Source organism: Pituophis catenifer, unplaced genomic scaffold (genome assembly GCF_029215685.1).
Source record: "Pituophis catenifer annectens isolate HBS135680 unplaced genomic scaffold, rPitCat1.0.hap2 SCAF_8, whole genome shotgun sequence".
In the NCBI taxonomy this organism is placed as follows: domain Eukaryota; kingdom Metazoa; phylum Chordata; class Lepidosauria; order Squamata; family Colubridae; genus Pituophis; species Pituophis catenifer.
The window spans coordinates 33,129,176-33,151,974 of NW_027256888.1; the positions used below are offsets into that span (position 1 = coordinate 33,129,176).

The following is a 22,799-nucleotide window of genomic DNA, read 5'->3' on the forward strand; positions in this document are numbered from 1 at the left end:
TAAATTTTATTTAACTTTTAAATAAAAACACAATAACAAAATTAATTTTGATATATTGTATCTAACCTCGAAAGTTGTATTTGTGTGCTTCTACACATAGCATTTCAAGATATTAGACCATAATTATATGCATATTCAACAGCTATGGTTTACAATCACAATTATAGTGTGAAAAACAGCATTAAAATAATTTTATATATATTTCTCCATTAACACACATCTAAATTTAAGCAAGTCATATGGTGCTTATGATGGAATGGTGCTTAAGATTGTTGGCACCAGCAAGCATTATTTATGAATCAGGTTATAATAGAGATATATAATTTTATTAAGTGCCTAGTAATTCTTTGTACTCTGTATAGTGAGATGCCATTAAGCTTAGCTCTTGAAAAACCTGTAATATCCTTTTACTTTATTTATTTATTCATTCATTTATTGGCTTAATATGACTATCCAATTTGAACATTGCAAGTCAGGTAGTTAACAACAAAGCAAAGAAAAACAAACAAGAATTATTTTTTTAATGGAGAACTTTACAATCAGCATGAACCATTTATGAAAATTATTCTACATAACATTTTTGTGCACAGAAGAAACTGCCCATTTTGCTGGCAAAACTCAACAAGATATACAGTTAGTCCTTGACTTATGACCACAACTGAGCCCGATTTTTGTTGCTAAACAAGACAATTTTTAAGTGTGTTTGTCCCATTTTATGAACTTTCTTGCCATAATTGTTAAGTGAATAACTGCAATTGTTAAGTTAGTAACATGGTTGTTAAAAGATTCTCCCTTCCCCATTGACTTTGCTGTCAGAAAGTTGCAAAAGTTGATCACATGACCCTGGGACACTGCAATCAAATATATGCCAGTTGCCAAGCATCTAAATTTTGATCATGTGGCACAGGGAAGCTGCAATGGTTGTGTGAAAAATGATGAGACACTTTTTTTACTGCTGTTGTAACTTTAAATGGTCACTAAAAGAATGGTTATAACTCAAAGACTACCCGTAGAAGCAAATTAACATTTTGTTCTGTGGATATGTTACATTGAACCTGTTGACAATATCTAAGTAATTTTAACTTATGATACATATTGTTCTTTATAACTTATTTTAGAGGTAGAATAAACATTGTGTCAATATGAGATTTTTATTATCAAGTACAATAATTTTTTGCAGCTAGTCCATTATATGGCATTATATGCTCCATGGCATAGGACCTGGATACCTTCGAGACAGTCTGCTGCCACCAACGACCTCCCACCGACTGGTGCGCTCCCACAGAGAGGGCCTCCTCAGGGTGCCATCGGCCAAGCAATGTAGACTGGTGGCCCCCAGGCCCCCTGCTCTCTGGAATCAACTGCCCCCAGAGATACGAAGAATTCAAGATCTCGGTGCCTTCCGCCGTGCCCTGAAGACCTTCCTTTTTCAGCAAGCCGGGCTGGCTTAATGCTTTTTAAATGTTTTTAATATGTTTTGTTACTGCTTTTTAATTTTGGGGCCAGATTTATATATATCTTTTTAAACTGTTTTTAATGTTTGTATTTATGTTTTTTACTTTGGCTGTACACCGCCCTGAGTCCTTCGGGAGAAGGGCGGCCTATAAATTTGATAATAAATAAATAAATAAATAAATAAACATATCTTGCAGAAAAGGCATGCTCTAGATCTTGTGCATTGCAGTGGGTTATTCGGTGAGACCCAGGAAGAGATTCTTTTCTATTGTAGGCCCATTGTCTGGAATATTATCCCCCAGGAGATTAAATTTGCTGCAATTCTGAGGCATGTCATAAGGTCTTGAAGACATCGTCTTGTTACTAAGCCTGGGACCAAGGTGGATGATTGAACCCTTATCATGATTGTGTTAATTATTGTTGGTTTTTATCTCAGTTGTTGAATATATTATTAGTTTGTACTGTTATCTTATATGTAAGCATTGCTGGCTCTCCAGAGTCATATATTGGAAAAGGATAACTGTAAATTGAATGAATAAATAAGTATTTGCTTGAAAGTAACTCGTTAGGTGATTGCCTCTTACCCTTTTTAGCTGCTTAGAAAGCTCTCTAATATTTAATTGGGATATGTAGCGTAACAGCTTTTTCATTTTTTAAAAGATCAAAAACAAATGAGTTAGTCTCTGTTTTTCTGCATGGGATGGCTATGCCCTTGACACTTATGAACTATTAAATAATTACTACAGAAACATCCATAGGAGATTTCTAAAATAAAAGGCAAGTCAATCAATAATATAACAAAAAGACAGAAAAAGCATTTTCAGCGGCAGCTAACAATTATTCTAAGAGCTTGCCCAAAAAACATATCCAAGTCCCCCCCAAAGCCCCCCAAAGTGGGGGAACAAAGAGGGGGAATTAATTTGCCAGAATTCTCCTTGGTACTTTTTTAGCTCCAGATTTCACTTTTATTCTAAAAGGTCAGTGGGTCTAAGAGATACTTAAAATTCTGAAGATCAAACAGCACTTCCAATTGCAGTCCTCCCTTCTCCCTAGGAAGACATCAATACAACTATTTACTTGAGACTAAAGAACTCCAGGTTGCCCCCTGCCCCCTTTTGCAGGCTTGAAAGGCTACCTAGAATCCTAGGTTACCAGAGCATAATCTGACCAGGAGTGGACAACTAGGACACTCATGTCCAGAAGTGAGTACAATTCCTTCTAGGAATTCCTTTGGGGCTTATTTGAATAATTCCACACTTGGCATTTCGTTTCCTGAGGCAGACAGCACTTGAGCTGCTAAGAACCACGGCGAGCCGATTAGCTGCTCCTTTCTTTCCGTAACATTCACTTTCCTCCCCTCATCCTTTACCCAAATAACCTCCTAGGATATTATTTTTAGCCTGTGTAGCAATGCTTGAGAACCACGAACATTAAGAATCCTTTTTATGATGTAGTTCTCGGGCGCACCGTTTCTTTTTTGATCGAATTTTCTCTCGTGTAAATCCAAAGAAAGACAAAGGCCAGCTCTGAAAGAATTGGCAAACGTGCTAATCCTTCTTCCCACCTCACCGGAGCTGGGAGAAGGACTCCGGTATTTACCTAACTTTTTTCAGGTTTACAGTTGCAAATCCACCTCCTAAAGGCGACGCGTCAAAGGAAAAAGGGGGGCAGGAGGGAACCTCGAGTTCTCTACTGTCAATCCAAATCAACCCCGCGGCTGTAAATGAGCCACGTGGAGTCTTTGCTCAGGAGGTGACTTCCTGCTTAGCTTCAACAAGCTGGCCTGAAAGATTAGCAAGGAAAGCAGAAGGAACGACAGATACAGAATATTCAAAGAGAACCAGGGGAATAAAAAACAAAACGAAACAGGCACAGCGTATTAGGAAAGAGGAGCCACCAAAAAAAAAAAAAAAAAAGTTTGTGATTTTACAGGGAGGAAGCGGGTGCGCTGCAAGAGGCCGGGAAGGAGAGGCGGTAACAATTGGAGAAAATTGAGGAAGGCCGAGAAAGAAGGAAAGGAGGAGGAGAAGGAAAAGCGAAGCTGCAGGGGAGGCGACCAAGAGCAAAGCGGGGCTCGGCGCCAGGCGCCTGCCTGTGAGAGGAAAGAGAGGCGGCTGCAGCAGCAGCAGCAAAAGGAGGAGGGAAGGGGAAACACGCAAACCTCGGCGCGCAAGTGAAGAGCAGCAGTCGCCGGGAGGGGGGAGACAGCGGGATCCCGGTGGCGGCGGCGGCGGCTGGGGGAGCCGGTATCGCCGCCGCTAAAGATGCGGCTGAAGCTGGGCTTCCTCTTGCGCGCCGTCCTCCTGGTCGGTTCCTTTCTGGGGCTGTTGCTGCTCTGGTCTTCGCTTTCCCCCCGGGCCGAAGAGCCCAGCCCGGGGGAGAGGATTCGGGTAAGTGGCTACGGCGAAAGGGAAGGGGTGTGTGCCTGCGCGGGGAAAGGCGGAGTGCGGCTCCGCGCACCGTTCGGCGGCCCTCTCCCGCCGGCTGCCTGGGTGTCGGGCCGAAGCCCTCTTTCGATCTGGGTCCGGCCGAGAGGGGGCGGTGGCGGCAGCTGGTGTTGGTTCTGTTGCCCAGGCTGCGGCCTGTGGCGTTGGCGAGGCCTGGAAAGGACAGTGGCGGCTTTGGAGGGGCTCTGCTACGAGCTGGGGGCTTCCTTTGCCATGGGGAGGCGGTGGGCAGTGGCAGCGGGCGGGCGGCGTTACTTGAGGCAGCCGAACATTGCCTGCTTAAATGCTTTTGCTGATGTTAGATGAAGCGGGACTTTGCCCCTAGCAACCTACTAATATGTCCGGAAGGTGGAAAGGCTGTGAAAAAGGCGTAAGTAATATTGTAGCTTGAAGGGCAGGTGAGAGATGCCTCTTAAACCAGATTGTGGAAATAAGAGGCATACTTTAACACAGAATCTTATGACAGGTGCTTCTATCTGAAACAATGACATACAGAGATTCATAAAAGATTTTCTCTTTTTTAATATTTCTGAATATCCTATAGAAAGATACATGCAGTTTAATAATTAGTGTCCTTTGGAAACTATTTTTGATCCGTGGGAATGTGCTAGAAATATAATGGAATACTTCTGTCTTTAGCAGTTTGTTTTTCATCTGTATGGTGTTATGAATTTAATATTTCATCCCCTATTATCTCCCTCCAAATCATGTAGTTAGGTTGATTTGATCATCACTTGATTTTTTTATGGTTAAAGATGGACTTGAACCTGAGCCTCCCTATCTCAACACAGAACAAACATTAAAATGTAGGCAGAAAAGAAAATCTTTACCCAGAGGGCTTTGCATTGTATCTCATTTAAACAGTCAACCTACTTGCATGTGTACTGTTACTATACAGGGAACTTGGAGTCCAGCAGGTGGTGCATTTGTGTGCTGCCTTGTACACTTGTAGTCCAGTGCTATGCTTTTGAGTTCACTGGAACTTATTTCTAAAAAACAATACATGTAGATGATTAAGTTTCATAAATAAATTATGTGAAACTAATAGTCAATGTCAGAGTGTCTACTTCTTTGTTTACTTAATCCTGCTTCTTTTAGTCCTGCAAAAAAGATGTGCATTTTAAAAATCTTTTTCCAAACCAAAACAGCCTTACTATTAATATTTTTGATTGCTGGTAAAGGTAAAAGGTAGGGTTTTTAATTTTGGTACCAGTTATACCGAAAGTTGGCAAATATGATTTGTTCAGGTATTGTAGTTGGATAAAATGTCACTTGTGTCTTTTTGAACTAAGACTCAGTAGTGCATGCATACATTTTCTGTGCTTCTTTAGCTGGCCTTTGTGGCTTAAACATCAGCTGTTTTTGATTACTAGATGGTAAATTATAATTTTTTAAAATTATAATGGCAAAGCTTTGACTGAAATATATGCAACCAGCATAATTAACACATTTAATTTCTAATGGTCTATACACTGATCGATGTTCCATCAATCTTAGGGTTGCTTTCAGCATTGATCATAATTAATTTAAAACATATAGCCGTCTGTCTTATATCAAAATCTGGTTGCTTCCCAATAGTCAATTAAAACAATATCAATAATAAAACAACATAATACATAAATATATTAAAACCATGAACATAAAAATGGCACCAACGTTAAGCTTCCAACATACAATCCTTCATAAAATCTCTTATCCATCTCACCCTATCCATGTGCTTGGGGGAAAAGCCAGTTTTTCAGTGCTCTTTGGGAGGCTAGGAGGGCAGAGAGACCTGCTGAATTTCAAAAGGAAAGGGTAAATCTAATAATTCGAAAATTATCTCTTATCTGGAATGTATTCATATAGAGGTTTGCAATAGAACGGTATAAATACAGGTAGTCCTTGCTTAATGACCATTCATTTAGCAACCAGTTAAAATAGGGTGATGTTCCATAAATGGTGCTTATGTCCAGTTTGTCAGCTTTGGAAGCCATATTAGGCCGGAAGCTTCCATGCTGCCACCTTCTCATTGTGGGAAAGTAAGAGGGGAGATTTAGTAGAGGGGTTGTCTAAAGACATAATAGCATTCTTCCAGTCGGTCAAGGTCAGGGCGATCCTGCATCTGGGGAAGGAGTGATGTCTCGAGATGGGATGGCGGTTGATTGGAGCATGTGATCGACTGAGGAGTGAGGGGATGGTTTTGGGGGTTTGGATTTACTGAGGGAAAACCAGGACCTCTCAGATTCGGGTTTTCTCAGATGTGCCAGTTTACCTATTCTAGTAAATAGAACTTTGAAAAATGCTTGCTTCAGAGTCTTTACTTGGAATTGGGATTTTTTCTGGAATACTGACACAGTTGTTGCAGCAACCCCACCATCATGTGATCAAAATTTGTAACCCATGCTTAAAATTGCCCACCTATCTTCCCCATCTCTCTTCTTTTGATTGCCCTGCACAGAAATGCTCGTCTGCAGCAGTGCTGGGGTTGAAGTAGAGGCACCGGGGTGATTGGCTGAGACTGCTGAAGGATCAGGCCTCTACGTTAGCTCAAGTGTCACTGCCGCTAAGAATTCTATTGTCCGAAGGAGTCAAAAGGGCAGAGATGGGGGAGGTAAGTGGGTGGGGGAAGCTGAAAAGGGAGCAGTCCCTTACCTTACCGATGAGGTTTGGAGCTGGGAGGGAGCAAGCTGGAATGACTTGGATCAGGTTGGGTCCTGGCCTAATGACTGATGGGGTTTGGTTAAGACAAAGGGATTGCATCGCTAACCAGCGTAATTATATGATGTCAGACTTTTATGGTCCCAATTGCTGTCATAACTTGAGATCACCCATAGCACGATTTGTTTCTTTCCAATTGAGTCCTTGGTAGTTCTTTTTAAGAAGTAATTAAAATTTACATATTGCCTTGATTTAAATCAATCTGATGTCAAAACTGTAATAAATACAGTAAGTGTTTCACACTGAGAACCTTCTAAAACAGGGATGTTAGCCAAAATACTAAAGCAATTTGTGTCTAAATTATGTACATATAAAAAAGAAATTTTTAATGAAAATCCAGAAGGTTAACTGCAGCACTTTGACGCTATTGTATGTAAACCGGAATCCTTCGACAATATTTTGTGAGGCATGTTACATTTAGTCAGGAGTTGTTCCTGAAATATCAGGAGTAACAAATTCCTTTTTATCAAACACTACTTAGGACAATAAAAAAAGTATAGATGAGCTCCCATATTAATTAGTATAAGGCAGTCTTGCTCTAAAATGAGATTCTAATAAGCTTAAAAATAAGTTACAGTATATATTGTAATTCTTAAACAAAGAATGCTCCTAGACTTAAAATTATTTTAAACAGATTGAATTCATATTTAAACTTAAAATAATGATATACAGTAATGGCAATAATGTGCTCCACAAACTTACATTTTTAAAAATTAAAATCTTTGAATAGTAGATACTAACAACCTGCAAATTCCAAAGCCTGTTCTTACATGAGAAGTTGTACAATGTGTTAATGCAATTTATTCCTAAATAAAAAAAAGTAAAGGAAAGAGATAAGTGCATATAATAAATTATTCTTTGATATAAGTTATACATACACATTCTTATTTTGTTGATATGAATATTGCTTGTGTAGGTACTGCTCCTAGAGTGTGTTTTATGAAAAGCTGCTTCTTCAACCACAAACAGCTTGGAGGACAGTGTTAAATTTTCATATCACACATCTTAAATATCAACTTAAGAGGAAAAGACTCAATCTGTAATTATGCAGACTATATAAAAAAACCCTAATAGCTTACTTTATACTACTGTGTTTCCCCGAAAATAAGACCCTGTCTTATATTTTTTTGAACCCTGAAATAAGCGCTTGGCCTTATTGCCATGCACTCAAAAGCCCAATTGGGCTTATTATCAGGGGATGTCTTCTTTTGGGGAAAACGGGGTAATTCAGGACAGGAGTCTATCCAGCAAGTGTTGACTAACTTGCTTATCTAAGTATGTTTGTTTCTTGCTTTATTTTTAAATGTGTCAAGTTTATGACAAGTGTACATTCATTCCTGTCACCTGGAACTTGATCTTTTTAATTTGAAGAACAAGTGACCTAACTTGAAATCTGCATGTAAAACATGCTGAATCTCCACTGAATCTCTTTAAAATAATATCTTTCAATTGCCCCTAAATAAGCCGTAGTCTGTGCTCTTAATGTTTTGCTTGTAAACTCATCTATGATTTGTTACTGGTGTTTTCTTTTCCTGAAGAATAATATAGATGAGGTGTAAGTAGAACTTCATGAATTTTCAACCCAAAATAGCATGTAGACCAATTGTGCTTTTTGTCCTGTTTTGTACTATGGTAATTTGGCTATTAAAAATAATTGGATCGTTTACCATTTGAAAAAGTGTCACAACACTTTAATGGAACTAATGGCATAAAAGAAAAAGGTAAGATTCTGAAGAAAACAATTACATCTGTTTTTATAAAAATCAAACATTGTGGGCCGGATTTCATAGATATTACAGGTATTGTGATTTGGGGTGATCTTTTGTGCTATCTTCATTATGCGAAATACAATGCTGAGGAAACAGATAGTGGAAATCAAAGCTTGAATTGCAAAGCAGCATAGTCTTCTGCTTTGCCTAATTTATGGTGCTAACCCCTCTCCATCCATTAAACATGAGCTTTCTAAAAGATAACAGTTTGATGATGCTACAGAAAAACTTTTGGATTTTTTTTCAATAATCATAGCTTCAATTCCAAGAAAAAGAATATAGCTAGACAGTGTGTTTAAATAAGCATTCAGTACAATATTGTTGTCTAAAAGTAATTGTTTAGTAGTGAACTATCTGCTTTTGGGGCAGTGGGTCATGAAATTACTGTAGTTAACAAGTAGTTCACTAAAAAAAATAACCTCCTCGCCAACTGTGTTGAAACATTTATTGTGATACATGAGAAGTTCAATTCCAGGTCTCCTGGGGATAATTTCTGTTGATATTAAAAATATAAAGCAAGAGCAGTCTTCAAAAAAGCCACAAATCACAGCTTTTCAACACTAAAGAGATTGTGAAATCCTGAAACAATGAGTATTTTGATTGCAAAAGTCCTTCTAAATTTGTGTTGGCAGAATCTCACTCTATGAGACCAGGCCAAGGAAACGTGCATGTTTAACAATTGTGTGAACTTTTATAGTACAACGAAATAATCCAGATTGGTTTTATATAGAGTAGACTATATATAAAACCAATCTGGATTATTTTGAATGAACAGAGTAACTGTCCGTTATGACCAGCTTTTGTAGGATCTGAATTCATGAATATGGAGTTCAAAAGATTATTGTTGAGAAAGCAAACAAAAATATTTATAAATTCATATATGATATGAGGAAATTTTGGAAGACAAAGGTTTGTGGGAAAAAAATTCCAGGGCATCATACAGTATTTTTTTTTGTTCAGTTTATATAGATGCCCATTTCATATACCTTTTTCCCTTCTAAAGGGGGTGAAAATTTGGGTGCGTCTTATACACTGAATGTAGCCCCGCCCACCCACTGGCCCCCACCCTTTGTCCTCTGCCTCCCAGCAATTTACCTTCTTGTAGCAAGCAGCAAGAAGAAACAGCCCATTCTCCAACACGCAGCTTGGAGAATCCAAAGCTTCGGGTAGTTCAGTAGTTGGATAGCCTACACTGAGTGTGTTCCTTTAAGAGTTTTTCTTCAGACACGCCCACTTGCTCAACCGAGTCCCAGTTTAGTTCACTCAGTTGAGCCTGTGACACTGTCTAAATTTTTCTCTGCTATCCTTCTAAACCTGGTTCCTGAAGCTTTGGATTCTTCAAGAGTTTCATCATTATTTTCTTCAATTCCTTTCCTTCGCTTGGTTTTTACCGGGAGTGAGTCTGCCTGCTGCCTCAGGCAGGCTGTCAGTGACTGTTTCTTTCCCTGGAGCTGGCAAATTGTCTATCTCTTTGCTTAGCTTACTAGCCGCAGGCGTGTGGGTAGGTTCCCCGGCCTGCCGGCAACACCGCCCCCGCCGTCTGGACTTAAACTCTAAAATTAGCGGCTTGGGATTGACGCCCTGCTCTCAGCGGCGTCTTTCTCCTCGTTTTGGGACTCGACTCGCGTCTGGATCACTTCTGAGTGATCGCACGCTTAGCCACCACAGAGACATTGCCGCAGCCGCCTCCTGCCGTCTCTCAATTGCCGGAGCGCCCCTAGGTCGCCGGAGCGCCCCTCGATCGCCGGAGCGCTTCCTGTTTGCTGCGCAGCCCGGGGAGCGCTTCTGAGGCTCCTGCTGCCTTTCCTGTGCATTGCTTGGTCTTCCGCATTCCACTGGGGTTTTCGGCGGCGTCGCTTGGACTCATTGACAGTTTCGCGCCCTTTTTCACCGCCTCAGCGCTGGGAGCTGCGCTTAGCGGCAGCTCGCGCTTTCTTTGCAAGCCCTCCTGTAAAGCCCTCATTTCCTGGACTTTCCCTTGTTTATATATTTCAAGGATCTCCCTGGTGTCCTATTTCCCTTGGGCTGCGGCCTCGCCTGGCGCCTTTTCCTTAGTCCTGAGGGAAAGTGGATTCAACGGTTATCACTTTCTGCCTAGCAACTGCTTTCACGCCTGCGCAATGGACTTTTAGAGGCCGATCTTCCTCTCTGCTGGCAATTGCAAGCCTTCAATTTCTGGCCTCGGGCAGCACTCTGCTAATTTTTCAGTACTCCTCCCAGCCACCCCTCCCCTCTCCTCCTGGACTTACCTGCTGGTTTTGTTTGGCTCTGTCCATTCATTACTGTTGATCCTCAGTTGGTTCCTGTTTAAAAAAAAAAAAAGAAGAAGAAGAAGAAAATCATTAACTATATAAATATATACTTACTTGAAATTAATATTCATATTTTGTTATAAAAAAAGAAAGAAAGAAAGAAGCCCTAATATGGCGGAACGTGATCTCTCATCAGAACTGGAGGACAACCACAGTTCCCCTGAACGCCATCTTGAACAGACCAGACAGCATAAGAAGTCCCGGAAACGTCCTTCACATCCATCGTCTTCGTCTGGCGCTCCCCTTTCCAAAAAGACCAAGCCTTCATCTGCTGCGGCCAAAGACGCTTCCAGGAGGCACAAAGCCCTGGAGCGACAGTTTGAGAAGGCGCGCAACCAGTCCAATCAGGCTTCGCTCTCGCACTTACCAGTCCCGCTTTCGCCTCTGGCTGAAGCTAGTATCCAGGCCATCCATCAGGCTGCTCAACCACCTTTACAGCCGTTGTATCATCAGCCTGACATGGAATTTTTACCTGAGGCGATTCCGACCCACTGTATGGGACCGGTGGACCTCTCGTGCAACTCCTCTCATTCCCAGCGCTCTCAGCCGGAGGCGACATTTACTCCCACGGCTGCGGGATTGCGCGCTACGGAGCCGGGCCCCCCGCCTTTTCTGTATGATATTCATCAGATCATATCTGACACTGTTACCCGCACCCTGGCAGCAAGCTCTCAACAAGCAGCGCCATATGCGGCTTGGCCTTCGCCACAATTTCCTCCTCCTCCGCCTCTCGCCCGGGCCTCGCAGCCGGGCCCTATCCAGTATCCCAGCATGGCTCGCGTGTCCGATTCTCATCCAGACTATGCACATGGCGAGGAGTCGACTTCGGAGGAGGGAGAAGCCGATCCGTCGGATATGGAATTATCAGATGATACCGATATGCCACGTGAAAAGCCGGCCTTCTCTGGACTCTTCAGGCCCTCGTTATTCAAGTCACTTCTGCACAAGGCCAAGTTGACCACAAAAATGGCAGATCCAACCCCACAGGTTGATCAGCCTGGTTCCTCTCAACAACATGAGGCCTTGTTTACGGCGCCCAAGCCGGAAGCGGATTTCATCCCGTGCCCACAGCTTTTTTCTGAGGTGGTCCAACGCTCCTGGTCCACGCCTTCCTCCTTACCCGCCCCATCGGGTCTAGACAAGAAACTGTACAGTTCGGCGCCTAGTCTCCAGGAACTTCTTCAGTTGCCAACCGTAGACGCACCAGTGGCCAATCTGACTGCTTCCTCGGTAATTTCCAACGATGTCGCCGACGGGTTGCGCTCGGAAGATCGAAAAGCTGAGTTTGCCTTTCGCCGTACACACAATGCGGCCGCCTGGGTGGTTAGGTCCGCCACCTCGGCTTCCTTCTTCAGCCGCGCATCCTTAATCTGGCTCCGCCAACTTCAGGAGCGCCTCCCTCCTGCTGATTCACGCCTCCACCAAGATGTCAACAAACTGGTGGCGGCTACTGAATATACGGCGGACACTTCGCTCAATGCCGCGAAGTTTGCTTCGCGTGCCCTGGTGTCATCCGTCACATCTCGCCGTTTATTATGGCTTAAGAATTGGATGGTGCCTCGCCTCAACTCCGTATAAAGGTTCCCATCTTTTTGGGGAAGCCTTGGACCCCATCCTTGTCGAGGACAAGGATAAACGGAAGGTAATGCCATCCTCTTACAGAAGGGCAGATCGAAAACCTTCGTCATACTCCACCAGGCAGCCCTTTCGTACCGACACCGGACCTTCCGGGTCCTTCTCTTCCAGGCCCTACTATCAAGGGTTCGACCGTTCTTCCGATAGATCTTCGTTCAGAGACTGTGGACGAAAGGCTCCAGCACCTAAACGGCCCTTCCGAGGCACAGGCTTCCGTGCCTTTAGAAGAGGAAAATGACTACACCCATCTTCCCATTGGCGGCCGTCTGACTCATTTTCTTCCCCAGTGGGAGGTCTCGACAACGGACGCCTGGGTTTTCCAGACGATCCATCTGGGCCTTACCCTGGAATTCCGCTCCCGCCCTCCCTCCCACTTTGTCCAATGCCCTCTTTCTTCCAACTTGGACAAGCGCCAACTAATGGAGGCAGAAATCCATCATCTGCTCCAAATTCAAGCCATAGAACTGGTCCCCCCCCCCATCATCGTGGGACTGGCTTCTACTCAATTTTCTTCCTGGTCCCCAAAGCGTCGGGGGGTCACAGGGGCATCTTAGACCTCAAGAGGCTGAACGAATTTATCATACACCATCAGTTCAAAATGGAGTCCCTCCGCTCGATTCTGGCTTCCATTCGACCATCGGACTGGATGACCTCTATCGATTTGAAAGAGGTGTACCTCCACGTACCTATACGACCGTCCCATCGTCGTTACCTCCGTTTTGCCTACGACAACAGGCATTTCCAATACAGGGCTATTGTCACGAGTGTTTCCAGGATTGCTGTGGCTATCTGCCTACTCACAAACAGTATGGTTTTAATCAAGCCATCTACTGTTGGCAATTACCTGCAAGCCTTCCCCGCCCTAGTTAATTGCAGGTTAACTCCCTATATAAGCAAGGACCTTTTGCTTGCTACTCGGGCCTAGTCTTCTAGGCCTAAATGCACAGCTCCTGCAGGAAGCTTGATGCAACGCCGCAGATGGAAGAAGAATGCAGATAAGGACTCCAGACGTCGTTACAGAGAGACTCCCACGGATGCTTGCCTTTTGCTGTTTTGTAGCACGCAAGCTATCATCGGGACTGCTGTTGCTGGACCTTCTTCCTCCCACAAGCTTCAAGCAATGTTTGCTGTTTGAACTGTTTTTACTTCAGGTGACTTTCAGCTGTGAAGCTCGTGCTGCTCCCATTATGATGGCCTTGATGATGTATCGACGCCGAAGCTGCTTACCTTCATGCTAGCTTTATTCTTTTGTGAACTGTTTCGGTATTGTGGAGAGGGATCTAGGGAGATAGCCTTGCTTCACATACCCAGATAAGACTTTGTTTTTAATGTGTTTTCTTAAAGACATAGTGCTTTTTTAAATGTTTTAAAGTAAATTATATTTTTACACAAGATGCCTCTGTCAGAATTATTTCAGTCTCAGTGTGTTTACTCATGAGCTGGTTCACGGTCCGGGGTACCCCTCAACCCCATTTCGTCACAGTTGGTAGCAGAGGATGGCTTAACGAACCTACGCTCATGTGGTAACGCGCTAGACTGGAATGTCTGCAGTTGAACAAATGTTGACTAGGGCAGCAGCAGCAGCAAAAAGTATGAAGTCACAAACCGGACTGTCTGGGGCTCAGGCCAAAAATGTTTTGGCTGAAAAACCCCAAACTCTAATTGATTTAGAGAATAGTGGAGCTGTAAGTTTCGGAGCAGAGGCCTCAACTTCTGAAGTGCCTAAGATAGTGAATAAACCATCATCACCTAAAGAAGTAGAGACTGGAAGAACGCCACTTCAGGTCTTGAAAACAAATACAGAGGTGGATGATGAGTTTAGGAAGGCAATCCTTCAGTTTTTAGGTTTGCCCATAGTAAGTCAGAACCCGACTGCTGATTCTAGCGAATTATTAAAGAATCCAGCCGTGAAAGGAAAGAAGATCGAAGTCCTACAAAACACCGGATCGGTAAGAGACTTTCAATCTTTTCCTAAAACCCCCACCTCAGACCATAAGTGGAGAATGGGGGATAACAGACTGCCTGATTCGAATGTTCCTGCTTCTTTGTTAAACCAGCATGGCCAAGTTGATATTGCGCCACCTGCTGTTGAAGCCATCATAGATCAGGCCATAAAGACTTTAGCTCCCTTGATGACATCAGTGACTTCTGCTAAAAGTTTAAGAGACTCTCATGCCCTTCGGCCTCTCCTCCGCTCCCAGAACCTTTACAAAGCTCCTGGCAGCAATGGCGGCCCACCTACGTCAACATCCAGTACGTCTCCACTGCTACTTGGATGATATCCTAGTGCTCTCTCCTTCCCCGGCCCGGGCCTCTCAGGACCTGGGAGTGGTGTGTCGCTGCCTTCGTCTTCATGGCTTTTCCATCAACATTCCAAAGAGCCAATTGCAGCCCACCACTCGAATCCCTCACCTCGGGACGATAATAGACTCGGTAAAGGGCCAGGTGTTCCTGTCAACAGATCGGTGCTCCAGTCTCCAATCACTAACATCACAAGTCCTCTCCTCCACGAAGGTGGCGTTGCTGCTCCTGTCCCGCCTCCTCGGCAAAATGATATCCTGCCTGTCCGTCATCCCTTGGGCAAGGTTTCACTCCCGCCAACTCCAATGGTTCCTCCTTCCCTTTCAGAGGACCAGACGAAGCAACTCTTCCACCCGAGTGTCCCTCCCTCCGGACGTCTCACTGTCCCTTCTCTAGTGGTCTTCCCAGAGTCTACGGCAGGGCTCCCACTTTCAGAACCTGCAGCGCCTGGTAGTGACAACGGACGCCAGCCTGACAGGATGGGGAGGTCATCTTCTCTCTCACGTTGCCCAGGGTACATGGTCACCAGAGGAGCGCCACAATGGGATCAACTGGCTGGAGCTCCGCACGATTCGCCTCTCCCTTCAGCGATTCCAGTGGATCGTGTCGGGGCACCATGTCCTGATACGTATGGACAATGTAACAGCAAAGGTGCACGTGAACCGCCAGGGGGGACCCGCTCAGGACCACTTATGGAGGAAACGACTCTGCTTCTGATCTGGGCGGAGGCGCATGTCCTGTCCCTAACAGCGGAGCACATTGCCGGAACCACAAACATCACAGCGGACTGGCTCAGCAGGCAACACCTGGATCCCGCCGAGTGGCGCCTTCACCCGGATCTGTTCGCCGAGATTGTCCGCAGATTCGGCAGGCCTCTGGTGGATCTATTTGCCAGCCGCGACAACACGCACCTTCCCCGGTTTTTCAGCCGGTACCAGTGTCCTCAGGCGATAGGAGTCGACGCACTCACCTCTCCCTGGCCCAGAGGTCTCCTCTATGCCTTCCCCCCTCTCCCACTCCTTCCTCGTCTGATCCGCAGGATAATAGCAGACAAGGCCGACGTCATTCTGGTCGCACCGCACTGGCCTCGGAGGCCCTGGTTTGCGGATTTGATGGAACTATCAGTGGAACGTCCATGGTGGATCCCAGGGGACAGGGTTGTCCTCAGCCAGGGGGTCATTCTGCACCCAGATCCTCAATGGTTGCAGTTGACCGCCTGGCGCTTGAGAGGATCTTGCTGAGGAGAGTCAACGTGCCTAGCAACGCGATTCCCACTATTCAAGCGTCCAGGCGACCGTCTACGTGCCGCATTTATAATGCAACCTGGGCTTCCTTTTGTTCCTGGTCCGCCAAATCCCACCTGGACCCAACGTCTGCATCTATCCGTGAAGTGTTGGGATTCCTACAGGACGGTCTGGACAAGTGCCTTGCATCTAGTACTCTTCGTCGACAGGTGGCTGCGCTCAGTACTGTCCTATCTGCCTCCGCAACACTTCCCCTCTCGCAGGACCCTACGATTCGCGCCTTCCTTAGGGGGGCAGCCAATCTGCGCCCACCTGTTATACATTGCTACCCGACTTGGGATTTGACTCTGGTCCTTCAGGCTCTCATGCATCCCCCATTTGAGCCTCTCACTTCCATCAGCCTCCGTTTTCTGACCCTTAAGGTAGCGTTCCTGGTCGCAGTTACTTCGGCTCACCGAATATCTGAACTCGCGGCCCTATCAGTGAGAAGCGACCTCTGTGTCTTTCACACAAATCATGTGGTACTGAGACTAGACCCCTCGTTTCTGCCTAAATTAAATTCTTCATTCCATCGAGCCCAGGAATTGATTCTACCGGACTTCTGCCCCGAACCTCGACATCCTAGGGAAGCAAACTGGCACCTCTTAGATGTCCGACGGGCCCTGCGCAGATATATTAAACGAACGGAGCATTTCCGAAAATCTGAATCGCTCTTCATTTCCTTTTTGCCCGCCTCCATGGGTCGGAAGGTTTCTTCCACGACAATTGGGAGATGGATTAAATCCTGCATCTCCAGGGCTTACTCGGCTCGGAACAGACCGGTTCCGCAGAGAATACTTCCACACTCCACCAGGAGCGCCGCCACCACGGCCGCTTGGGCCACTAATGCCTCCGTCTCCGACATCTGCAGAGTGGCTACCTGGTCGTCCTTGAATCCCTTCATCAGGCACTACAAGGTGGACTCCTTTGCCTCGACGGAGGCATCTTTTGGCCGCCGGGTGCTCCAAGCTGTGTGCAACTCTTCAGACGATGTGCAGCAGCCTGTTCCCCCCCCCCCCCGTCTGAACTTGCTTGGGTAAATCCCGAAGCTTTGGATTCTCCAAGCTGCGCGTTGGAGAACGGACGTTACTTACCTGAACGTCCCTTCTCGACGCGCAGCTGGAGAATCCAACCCACCCAGCTTGGCTGCTGAACCTTATTTCTTACGCTCTACTGCTCCTTACTTCGTGAACAAAACTGGGACTCGGTTGAGCAAGTGGGCGTGTCTGAAGAAAAACTCTTAAAGGAACACAATCAGTGTAGGCTATCCAACTACTGAACTACCCGAAGCTTTGGATTCTCCAGCTGCTTGTCGAGAAGGGACGTCCAGGTAAGCAACGTCCGTTTCAGCTTCAGTACATACTAATTAGCACAGGTTGATTGGGATCGGCCTCCCAACTCTCAGCTGTTTCAGGCTGCAGGTATTGCCATTGCCTATTGCTGCGCTGGCCTCTGTGCTTGCCACAAGGAGATAAATTGCTGGGAGCAGTTTTTTTTTCTTGTGCTAATCAAGCTATGCTGAAAACGAAAATGAAAGTAAAGCAGGCTGTTTGCTGTTTGCTGCAACTTCAGGCAAAATTTCTGGGAGGCAGAGGCAGATTTCTTTTTTTTGTTTTCCTCACCAAAAAAGGTATGTGCGTCTTATAGTCCAGAGCATCCTATACTCCAAAAAATACGGTACCTTATTTCCTTAGTGTAAAAACATATTTACATGCAACAGCCAGAAGTACTTTACAGGTTGTAAAATTACATATTATGATTTATTGACTTATGACATAGTATAAATGCTAACACTACTCTTTTGTGTAACTTACTTTCAAATGTTTTCCATGAAATGTAGTCAATTTGAAAGAGATATTGAAGCAAAATTGTTACTAGGGTGACAAGGGATAAAAAATATTTTAAGTCCACAACAGGCACATGATACTCATAAGCAGCTCAGTCTGACATCTCTTTAATTCACAGAACTATAAATAACAGGAAGAAATACAACATAATAAGAAATGCAACGTTCTATTATTATAGCTAGTCTCAATACAGGTAGTCATCAAGTTACAATGGCAAACTGGGACTGGAATTTCCATCGCTATGTGATGTTTTTGTAAAGCACATCACATGACCACATCATTTAGCAACAGCAATTCTGGCAGTTCCATTGCCTTCGTTAAACAAGGATTATGGGTTGTAAGATGTCCTAGTTACTTCCTGCCAGTTTCTAACAAGCAGTATCAATGGGAAATCTGGCAAGAAGCTGCAAATCCTGGGTAGCTCACAAGGAGACTGATGGGAAGAAAAGCAACTGCTGTGACATAAGCAAGGCTGGGCACAGGAAGTGCCTTGAATAGCGAGATAGGTGGCATAGAAATTTAATAAATAAATACATAAATAAATTAGTGTGAGCGAGCTCAGTCATGAACAGCTATTGCAGCCTAACACAAGCACAAGGCTGGGGATGGTTGCTTCCAAAGGTAGGAAGGCACACAAGGCATGGGTGTGCGTAGGGAGCTCTGGAGGATGGGAAACTCTGCAAGTGGCTGCTGTGGTGGGTGGATTAGGGGTAGCTGCTGCAGAAAGGAGCAAGCAGTGGCAAGTGCTTAGAGTTGGTAGAATTCCATAAAGAAAGCTACACAATTCAAAGGAATATTATAAAACAGAAAGAGTCCTTCAAATTATTTTGAACTACATGTAGTCTTCAACTTACGGCTGATCATTTACCGTATTTTTCAGAGTATAAGACATACCGGAGTTTGTTTGTTTGTTTGTTTGTTTATTTATTTATTTATTTATTTATTTATTTATTTATTTAATTAGATTTCTATACTGCCCTACTCCCGAAGGACTCAGGGCGGTGCACAGCCAAACAATAAAAACACATACATACAAAATTTAAAAATAGAATAAAATCAAATTAAATAATTTTGGCCCCGACAAATTTAAAATCCCGAACTTTTAAAACCAATTTAAAATTGAATATATAAAATATTAAAAGATATTTAAAATTTTAAAAATCTTTTATAAAAGGGGAAAATTAGGCCAGGCCGGCCTGGTGAAATAGTAAGGTCTTTAAGGCGCGGCGGAAGGTGAGCAGATCCGGGATCCTCCGTATCTCTGGGGGGAGCTCGGTCCAGATAGTAGGTGCCCCCACAGAGAAGGCTCTTCCCCTGGGGGCCGCCAGTCGGCATTGTTTGGCTGACGGCACCCGGAGGAGCCCCTCTCTATGGGAGCGTAGCGGCCGGTGGGAGGCTATTGGTGGTAGTAGGCGGTCCTGCAAGTACCCAGGTCCTAAGCCATGGAGCGCTTTAAAGGTGGTAACCAGAACCTTGAAGCGCACCCGGAAGACCACCGGGAGCCAGTGCAGCTCGCGCAGGAGGGGTGTTACATGGGAACGCCATGTCGCTCCCATTAACACCCGCGCAGCCGTACTTTGCGCCAGTTGGAGCCTCCGGGTGCTCCTCAAGGGAAGCCCCATGTAGAGAGCGTTGCAATAGTCCAGGCGGGAGGTGACAAGGGCATGAGTGACCGTGCGTAACGAGTCCCGATCCAGAAAGGGACGCAACTGGCGAATCAGGCGAACCTGATGAAAAATCCTCCCGGTCACGGCCGTCAAGTGCTCTTCTAAAGAGATGTACAGCTGGGTGTCATCAGCGTACTGATGGTACTCCACCCCGAAACCACGGATGATCTCGCCCAGCGGCTTCACATAAATGTTGAACAGGAGAGGCGAGAGGACCGACCCTTGAGGCACCCCACATATGAGGGGCCTTGGGGTCGACCTCTGTCCCCCTGTCAACACAGACTGCGACCGGTCAGAGAGAAAGGAGGAGAACCACCGCAACACAGTGCCTCCCACCCCCAACTCTTCCAACCGGTGCAGTATGATACCATGGTCGATGGTATCAAAAGCTGCTGAGAGATCTAACAGGACCAGGACAGAGGAGCACCCCCGTCCCGAGCCCTCCAGAGATCATCAACCAAAGCGACCAATGCGGTTTCCGTGCTGTACCCGGGCCTGAAGCCCGACTGGAACGGATCCAGATATGTCGTTTCATCCAGGTGCTGGGGGAGCTGTTGCGCGACCACACTCTCAACAACCTTCGCAACAAAGCGAAGGTTGGAGACCGGACGATAATTTACCAACATTGCCGGGTCCAGGGAAGGCTTCTTGAGGAGAGGCCTCACCACCGCCTCTTTCAAGGTGGCGGGAAAGTCACCCTCACCCAGCGAAGCGTTTATAATCCCCTGGAGCCAGCCTCGTGTCACTTCCCGGGAAGCCAGTACTAACCAGGAAAGACACGGGTCCAATAAACAAGTGGTCGTGTTCAGTCTACCCAGAATCCTGTCCACGTCCTCAGGGGTCACAGGATCAAACTCATCCCAGATAACATTCTCAAGACCTGCCCCTGTCTCTCCCCCTGAGACTACCCAGTCGGAGTCCAAATCTTCCTGAATCTGAGTGATTTTGTCATACAGATACTGAACAAAATCCTCGGCTCTACCCTCCAAGGGGTCCTCCCGCGCTTCCTGGTGGAGCAGGGAGCGGGTCACCCTAAAGAGGGCGGCCGGGCGATTATCTGATGACGCAATAAGAGCAGCAAAGTAACTACTTTTCGCTGCTTTTATCGCCACTAAGTAATTCCTAATGTGGGATCTTACTAGTGTCCGGTCAGATTCAGAAAGACTGGCCCTCCAACTACTCTCTAGGCGTCTTTTCCGGCGCTTCAGCTCCCTCAGCTCCTCGGTAAACCAAGGAGCCAATTGAGATCGGCGCCGGGTCAGAGGCCGCAAAGGCACGACCTGATCCAGAGCACCAGCAGCCGCCCTATCCCAGGCGGCCACCAGGTCTCCAGTCGAGGCGTGTGCCAGAACCTCAGGAAATGGCCCAAGCTCCGTCTGGAATCTGTCAGGTTCCATCAGGCGCCTGGGGCGGAACCATCTTACTGGCTCCGCCTCCCTGCGGCGGGGTGCAGCGGTTCGAAAGTCGAGACGAAGGAGAGAGTGATCTGACCATGACAAGGGTTCAGTAACTATATCCCCTATATCAAGATCCCTCAACCACTGTCCAGAGACAAAAACCAGATCCAGCGTGTTTCCCCCCGTGTGGGTAGGGCCATGAATTAACTGGGTCAGGTCCATAGCTGTCATGGAAGCCATGAACTCCCGAGCCATCTCCGACGTCTCACCCACGGACGGCAGGTTAAAATCCCCCATGACCATAAGCCTAGGGGTATCAACCGCCACCGTGGCGATGACGTTGAGTAGCTCGGGCAGGGCTGTTGCCACGTGGCAGGGAGCCAGGTACGTGATCAGCAAACCCATCTGAACCCCATGACCCCATTTCACAAAAAGGGATTCACAGCCGGCCGTCTGAGGAATAATGGCCTCCCTCGGTCTCAGACCTTCTTTAATGATAACCGCTACCCCCCCCGCCCCTCCCCTGTGACCTCGGCTGATGGAATGCTTGGAAACCTGGCGGGCACATTTCCACGAAGGGAACCCCCCCTCCTGGCCCAACCAGTTCTCCGTAATACCTGCCAGGTCCGCACCCCCCTCCTGAACAAGATCACAGATGAGGGGGACTTGATTTACTACGGACCTGGCATTGCACAGCATCAGCCGAAGGCCTGGGTCCTGAGGGTCTATGCAACCTGAGGAGCGAATAGAGCCTTGGGGGCCGGAGCACGCCACCGCTCGTAGACAGCGAGTGCGCACTCCCCTAACACGATATGGCCCCCTGCTCCCGCCATATCTACCCCTCCCACCTACAGTACTGATGTTCAAAAAACTATCCGGACAAGCTCTAACCCCCCCTCGATCCCGGGTCCCCCACCCCCCACGCCACGCTTCATTGCCAGACCCGACCCTCCCCCTTGTGGGTTATCCCCCATACCCACAGCCCGAATTCCAATCTGACCCTTCCCCTCCCTGGGACCCCTTAAAAATTTGACTAAAAATTTCGTTAGAAAACCCCTCAATCCCCTCGTTTTCACATGCCACCTCTCTGAGTCCCAAAACCCTTCCTTGAGGTGGGCCCTCGATAGTGAGAAGGGCCACATCTGCGAGAAGGGGGAATCTCGCAGCGCAAGAAGATCTGCAGTTGTATACATCTCGAAAATGCAGCGATGGAGGCCCAAAGCTCAGACAGGGGACTTCACAAAGGATGTAACACAGCTATTTGTTCATTGATGTGCTGTTGGTATCTCAACTGTCCTCCCACAACAGTAGGAGGGTCCTAATTATCTCCTCCAATGGGGGCGACCTCCGGCCCGCCCTCTCACGGCGGAACCCCACGGGGCCGTAGATATAAAAAGTTCTCCCACAGACAAGAGTCATGATGTAATAGAGGACCCCTCAACAGTTGCATCAGTTTGGCTGACCATGGTCGGAAGAAAGATTTATCAGTCTATCAGTCAGTCTATGAGTCACGCCAGGGGCGAAGATGAAAAATCCTTGGCAAAGTCTTATACTCAAGGTCATATTCGAGTAGGTCCCGATGAAAAAGGGAAAGAAGGGAAGGGGAAGAAGGAAGAGGGGAAGAGAAGGGGGGGAGAGAGAAAATTCCCTCAATTAGGGCAAATAATAAGCCCATTTAGGCGGACACAGTACCCGGGAGGGGGAGGAGAAAAGGGCTGGAATCTATGTGATGGAAAACTCCTCCGTCGCCCCCCAGCCTTACATTCTTCAGATAGTTCAGTTCTTCCGGGATAACAAATCCAAATCCCAGCCTCCATTGGATGTCACAGGGGGCCTCCAGGTCCTCTACAGAGATACCCGGATATCCCGGGAGGGGGTCTTTCTTCTCCGGTCCTAGGCCCGTTATGCTCCTCTCAGTTTTCACCCTCTAGGAAGCCCCCCTTCTCCGGCAATAGGGCCTGAGAACAGCTCCAGTACTTCCATGGG

At 46.3% G+C, this 22,799-nt stretch overlaps 1 protein-coding gene across 3 annotated transcripts in view; it reads left to right on the forward strand.

Annotated features, from left to right (window-relative positions):
- The first annotated feature begins 3,178 nt into the window (after window positions 1-3,178).
- GALNT7 (polypeptide N-acetylgalactosaminyltransferase 7) overlaps window positions 3,179-22,799 on the forward strand; it is a 74,910-nt gene continuing 55,289 nt past the window's right edge. For all 3 annotated transcript variants that reach the window (XM_070948269.1, XM_070948268.1, XM_070948267.1), the window contains exon 1: window positions 3,179-3,845. In XM_070948269.1, coding sequence (XP_070804370.1) covers window positions 3,720-3,845 — 126 coding nt within the window. In that variant the 5' untranslated portion in view covers window positions 3,179-3,719. The remainder of the gene's footprint in view (window positions 3,846-22,799) is intronic.